At 38.8% G+C, this 6,706-nt stretch overlaps 1 protein-coding gene across 1 annotated transcript in view; it reads left to right on the forward strand.

The window, feature by feature from the left end:
• STK31 (serine/threonine kinase 31) overlaps positions 1-6,706 on the forward strand; it is a gene marked incomplete at its 3' end in the record, with an annotated part of 29,839 nt that overhangs the window by 1,991 nt on the left and 21,142 nt on the right. The window contains 5 exon segments of the mRNA XM_010182343.1: positions 662-736; positions 1,138-1,296; positions 4,280-4,476; positions 4,478-4,624; positions 6,561-6,702. Coding sequence (XP_010180645.1) covers positions 662-736; positions 1,138-1,296; positions 4,280-4,476; positions 4,478-4,624; positions 6,561-6,702 — 720 coding nt within the window.

Genomic DNA, 6,706 nt, shown 5'->3' on the forward strand with positions numbered 1-6,706 from the left:
TTGTCCACTATACGTTGTGAGTTATCTTTAACAAGAGAGCGGTACTTTTTCAGAGAAGTGATTCTCTGCTCCGTCTCAAGAAGTGTGGAAGAACTTACAAAACCTGTAATGTTAAATGTGCTGGACAAAGTAATTTAAGAAGGTAACAAAGACATATTTAATAGCAGTTCTATGACAAGTATACAAAGAGTAATGACAACTTTCGTTTTTATGTGTGAACTATTGATGGCTTATTGCAAAGGTTTAAATGAAACAGTTTGTCTGAACTGTTTGGGTGTGCAGGTAAATGACCACCTGCATTTTGAAAAGGAAGGAAATGCACCAACAGCAAACCCAGCGTTTTTTAGGTGTGAGTGGCCATCAGTGTCAATAAAATGTAGCAATGCATTAACAGAAAAACCATGGAACTCTGCTCTGTAACATGCTGGTGTTTTTTTTAGTTGCCAGGTTTTCTTTGAGATACTGTTTTTGGAGTAGAGGAGTGTTTTTGAAGCATTGGCACCTATTGTTATGAGAAACAGGATATCAAATGCATTACTTTGTTTTCAAACTGCTGTTGTAACAACAATGTTAAGATTTGTAATGTATTACAAATGCCATTTTGAGGTATGCTTATATTTTCAGACTGCTATTCTTGGATCTTTTTTTTCCTAATTTCCAGATTTATGGTGGCTGTTTTTCTGAAGACAGGTGTTGGTACAGATGTATAGTGCAGCAAGTGATCAACAGTGAACAGGCAGCAACCATTTTTTTGAAGTCTTTAATTGTATATCAGTTCTACATGCAGGATGATAAAAATAAATGCAGCTCCTTATCTTTTTGAAAATTGCTGTGTGAATGCATTTATAAACAGTGAATGTATACATGGGACACAAATTCAAGTGACCTGTAATTGTGAAAAATGCTGATGAAAAGACTGGCAAAACATGATGTACATGTGAAGTGCTGTTTGTATCTCGATGAAGAGGTTCATGAGTGGTGGTTAATGTTGTTAAGCAATGTAATTGAATTTCAGAACTTGTGAGTGGTGAAAAGGCTAGTAGTTGCTATTTAAAATGACAATTTCTGAACAGGCTGGTTGGCATGGAAACATTAGATTGCATATCTGCTGATTTATATTTTATATTACTGTTGCAGTGTCAGATATTGTACATTGACTATGGAAATTCTGAGGTTCTGAATAGATCTGACATAGTTGAAATTCCACCAAACTTGCAACGTCCAAGTGTTGCCAAGAAGTACAGACTCTGGGGACTGCAGATACCAAGTGATCAGAACTTAAACATGTTTGACCAGGTGAGTAACAGATTTTGAAGCATTTAGATTGTGGGATCTGTAACAGATGCTGCCAAATACCAGCACAGTGTCACCAGGAGGAGTCTTCTAAGAGCTGGACGTTCTAAGGAGGCAGGGGTTGCTGGGAAGGACTGTCTGATCTATTGCCCTGAAACGAAAATGGTTTTGTCAAAAACGGTTCAGGTTGTGCTAGGAGGTGTTTTGTTTTGGTTTTGGTTTTTTTTTTAGAATATGCTCTTGCCGTCTTCAGAGTCTCAGGTCTATTTCTGACTGACCCATGTTCTTTCTAGTGCTGAGGAAATGAAGTACCTCTTGTTTCCCTTCAGAAGAAAAAATACCTCCTTTGGTCACAAAACCTGCCTTAAATTCACTTACGTCTTTGAGCTGCTTGAGTGCTGTGTGCCTGGCCACAGTACAAACTTTCAGTCAGGAGAGAGAATAGCATGTGAATGTGAGTGATAGTAGGAACCCTGTCATCCCTAGCCACCAGTGGACATGAAAGGCTCAGGAGGTGATGGCAGCAGGACTGCTAAAAGCTTTGAGCCTGCTTGAGTGGCCCTGATGACTGTAGGTTGAGTTTTACTAGTGGCAGCCTCCCTTTCCAGGACACCACTTGCAGTCCTAATGGCACGCTTTTTCAAGGCTTGTCCCTGGCACTGCTGTGCTTTGCTTGCTGGTGGCTTGGGAGCAGCAGTGGCAGAGGAGGAGGCAGGAAGTGGCTGTTCTGCTGCCTTGTTGTATCCCTCTGTCATTTAGAGGAGATCCTAAGACCCCTTATGTATCTTGTCCTTGTGGTCCTATTGGCATTGCTTAATGTCATTACTTGGGACAGATGAAAATCTCTGTTCTCAATTCCCTGTCAGTTTCATTTTGTTTGTGTGGGATTTCTTTTGTGTTTGTTTGTTTTAAAACAGTTGTTGTTGCTTAAGATAAAGCTTTATTTGCTTGCTCTGTGTAGCTTTCTTGCCCCCACCCCTTCTGTTCCTCCTTTTCAGCAAAACCAACTTGTTTTCAGAAGTGGTGGGGCAAAAAGAAAAAAAAACCACAACCCTGTTAATAAAGGACACCTTTCTCCCAGATGTCTTGTGAAAGTCTTGAGTGCATTCCCCAGTTTTTCAAAGCCATTTTTCTTTGATGTTACTGATGAAGCCAATAGCTGCCAGTTCTGGCATTTCCCAATTTCTAAATGAGCAGTTTCAGTAGGGTAGATTTTTCATTAGGTAGACGCACATAATATTGGCTTGGCCAAAAAGTAATTGGTTTTCTTTTATTTTTTTTTTTGTGAATAGATGGACATACATGTCTTGAAATGTAACTGACTTCATTTTAAGCTGCAAATTCATTATGTAACTTGACAGCTGACAGTTCAAACTTGTTTCAGAAAAAGAAAGTGGATGATTTTGTTAACATTTATTTGGCACTGATTTAAAAATGGAAAATCAAAAGGAACATTTTCATCATGTTTTGCTGTATTACTTCCAAAAAGGAAAGAATGCCGTACAAGCTCATAAAAAGTTGTGATGTGCATGGTGAAGATGTCTTAAAACTACATCAGTGTCAGAATTGGTTTGCTAAATTTTGGTCTGAATATTTTGATGTTAAAGATGATGTTAAAGTTGCATCATACTCAGGAAGGCCAGTTGAAGTTGATAACAACAAAATAAAGGCACTAATCAAATCAGTTGGCATTTAACAACACAAGAAATGGCTGGTAACGTATTGAAATCGAGTGTTGCAAACCATTTAAAACAACTTGGGTACATAGGAAGCTCGGTATTTGTGTACCACGTGAGCTCAAATTCATCTCGCTGGGCACGTTGACGTCGGTGGTTCTCTCTTGAAATGTGACAAAAACGATCCATTTTTGAAACGTATGATAGCAGGCAGTGAAAAATGGATTGTCTGCAACAATGACAAACAAAAAAGATCGTGGAGCAAGCATGATGAACCAGCTCAAAGCAGTTCAAAAGCAGATGTTCACCAAAGGAAGGTGATGCTGTCAGTCTGGTGGAATTTCAAAGGTATTGTGTGTTTTGTGTTGCTTCCAAGGAACCAAACCATTAATTCGGATGTGTACTGTCAACTGGATAAATTAAATGATGTCATCAAACAGAAGCATCCAGAATTGGTGACTGGCAAAGGGGTTGTGTTTCTCCACGATAACGCTAGACCACATACAAGTCTGGTCACTTGTCAAAAACTGTTGCAGCTTGGGTGGGATGTGTTACCACATCTGCCATATTTGCCAGACCTGGCACCATCAGACTACCATTTGTTTCTGTACAAAATGCCTTGAATGGTAAAGCCTTCACTGCTGATGAGGATATCAAATTGGTTTTGGAACTGTTTTTTGCTGAAAAAGAGAAGAACTTTTTTGAGCGTGGAATCGTGAAGTTGCCTGGAAGATGACAAAATGTAATTGAACAATATCTTGTTTACTGCAGTTTTTGTTTCCCATGAAAAATTCACCTTTCGTTTACCCAGAAAAAACCTGCAATTATTTTTTGGCCAACGGAATATTTCATTTGTCGCTATGTTCTATTTTGACTTCTGGACCACTTATTGAAAGGCTGTTAAACAATGTAATAATTAATATATTTTTAAAATTTTGTTTTGCATAATACTGTTAAATAGTTGGTCTAGTATCCTCTAGAAGACTTGGATAACCTGGTTGCCAACTTCTGTTGAGAGCTGATGAGACTCTGGATTTCTGTCACTTATAAATGATACTGAATTCTGCATAGCTGAACATTGAGGGAAAACTGTGTGTGTTGAAGTCCAGTCTGGCATTGATAGTGATTAGATCACATACAGTTTTAATTGTACAGTTACAGCGTTGTTTCAGAATAAATGTGTTAAACAGAAGCTTTACCTGTGCAGCTCTTTGGGTTTTGGTCTTACACATATCCTCTTTTTCTTAGAAAAAAGATGGCTAGTATTCAGAATGTTCAGTACGTGACTTCAGTGCACTTTTATTTTACAGGGGAAGAAGTTCTTGAGCAGCCTAGTCTTTGAAAAAAAAATAAAAGTACGTCACAAAGCCAAGCATGGAGATGGTATCGTTATTGCCCAGGCAGAATATGGAAAAATAGATATTGGAGAAGAGGTGGCCAAAGCAGGATTTGCTGAAAAATGCACATCTCCAGGAAACACTAAAGGTGCAGAAGAGAAAAACATTGATGGTCATGCAAAACCATTGGAAGATGACAGCTTCGGTTCCGCTGTGGGTGAACAGATCCAATTGTGTGCTGTACAACATCCCAAAGGGGCTCCTGAACCACGTAACTGCAAAGAGTCAGAATTCTGGAAACCATGTGTTTGCCCCAAAGTAAGGCACTAGGATGTCGCACATGATGTATTATATGATCTCATTAGCTTAGTTGCTAGGATGTGGGTATGTGAGAAGATGGAGGGGGAAGTGAATATCTGAAGTCTAAGCTCAATTTATGTCTTTCCAGCATCAGGTAATATGGTGTCTCAATGGAAGGGAAGTATATGTGAGTCTGTGTGTATGCGTGTTTGTGCTTGCTGTAGTGATGAGAATGAAGACTTTAATCTGGAGAAAACCTGTTCATTAGTATTGCTGCTGGTTGAATAGCTTGTTCTTCCTCATTTGGTTTCCAGAGGCAGACTGTTCTTATGTATCTTAATGCAAGATTTTTAAAAAGAAGGAAGAGGTAGTGGCTGGTAAGCAGAGAAGATACCGTAAAGCTTAGTTGAAAGCTACAGGACATCAGACCTCTATCACATTTTGCAGTGACGTTCATTTGTGCATCTGTGTAATTTCCTTCAGCTTGCCCTTGAGACTTTTTATAGCTGTCTTCTATTTACCTCTGTTAAAAAACTCACTGAACGCAAATGTGCACTGTAAAAGTACACTTATGTAGCGGAACAGACATATTTTGGTGATTTATTTGTGTGGGAATGTAGCAGTGTGTGCTTACAAGAAATAAAGCCAGCAATCACAGTTTGAAGTAAATTTTAGGGGTTAATGGTGTCTCTGCAGCTTGTAATTACACTGACAAGAGGTGGTGGTGGGTTGGCAGTTACAGTTGTTGTCAGGAGTCTTTTTAAAGAGACTTGTCCTACAGTTGCTAGGATTGCCACGGCAGCAGGCTGCTGAGAAAAAACTGTGGGTGGGAGAGATGGTACTTGGCATTCAGAAAGTTAAGATTGTGTAAGAAGTAATGTTCTCCAAAAAAACTTGTTCAGAATTTGTTAATAATGTTCTCCAAAAAAACTTCTTTAGAATTTGCTAATAATGTTCCATAATTTGAGCTCCTCGAACATTTTAATGACTCACCTGAAGGCGCTTCCTTCCACATACCAGCACGGGATCCAAATCTGTTACAATTAGATCATTTAGGCAAGTCTATGCTGCTAACAAATACTAATACAAAATGAGGTGCCCTTCAGAAAAGTCTAAATTTGCAGGAAAATGCCTCACCCTGAGTTATTTTGATACTCTGATCTGCCCTGTTTTCAGAGTTAGAGATATGCTGCGAATCTGATTAAGAAAAAAAAAATAGCTGGTTTGTTTGTGTGTTTGTTTTTTGTGGCATGCAGTATTGTGATACTTTTCTGTACGAAGCTGTCCTGGCTGTCCTGAGCAGCCAGGAGATCCTCTATTCTATTTCTCTGTGTTCTGGTGTCCTTGAACTTTTTGCACATCGCGGGCATTTTTCGGATGGTATGCCTTGAAAGGAAATAGAGAAAGAAAGAAAGAAGCTAGGATGTAACCAAAGCCGTGCAGGTGAAGATGATGTTGATGTGGGGTCTAGTGGAGCTTTGGTACTGTACAGAGGTGTCACAGTACTCTGAGACAGACAACTTCACATCACTCTTCTTCATTATAGAAATAACTTGGGTTATAGATCCAAAACACTAACCTTAAGGTGCTTTGGCTTGTTGAGTAGATAGAATATTGGAATTACAATGGACCTTGTCTTTACTGGGTCTGCAGGATGGTATCATAAGACAGTTTTTGGATGGGAAAGACTTTTGAATTAGTGTTTGTAAAAACACATAAAGGGTTGTCTTCAAATGATGTATATTTTCCCTCAGTGTTGTGTAACAGTTTTGTAAAGACAGGTGTGGAGATGGATACAAATTCTGAAGAAGTAAAGCATGATTTTGTAGGTGCTTCAGTAGTCTTTTTGATGTGTTCTGTAGTAATTACTGAAATTATAGTAGCAAGAAAGAATGTACATTGTGTTATTTCCTTTTTTTTGTTAATTAATTCCTCTTAATTGTTTTTTTAAAAGGGAAGAAATGCTAACTTCTACCTCAGTGCCAGACACCAGCTTGGCAGAAATAAAACCAGATCAGAAGCTGTCCGAAGAGAGAGAAGCTCTCAGAAGGGAAAATGTAAATCTCTTGCAGAGGCAGAAGGAGCTAGAACTGAAGGTTC

Source organism: Mesitornis unicolor, unplaced genomic scaffold (assembly GCF_000695765.1).
Source record: "Mesitornis unicolor isolate BGI_N332 unplaced genomic scaffold, ASM69576v1 scaffold13894, whole genome shotgun sequence".
In the NCBI taxonomy this organism is placed as follows: Eukaryota; Metazoa; Chordata; class Aves; order Mesitornithiformes; family Mesitornithidae; genus Mesitornis; species Mesitornis unicolor.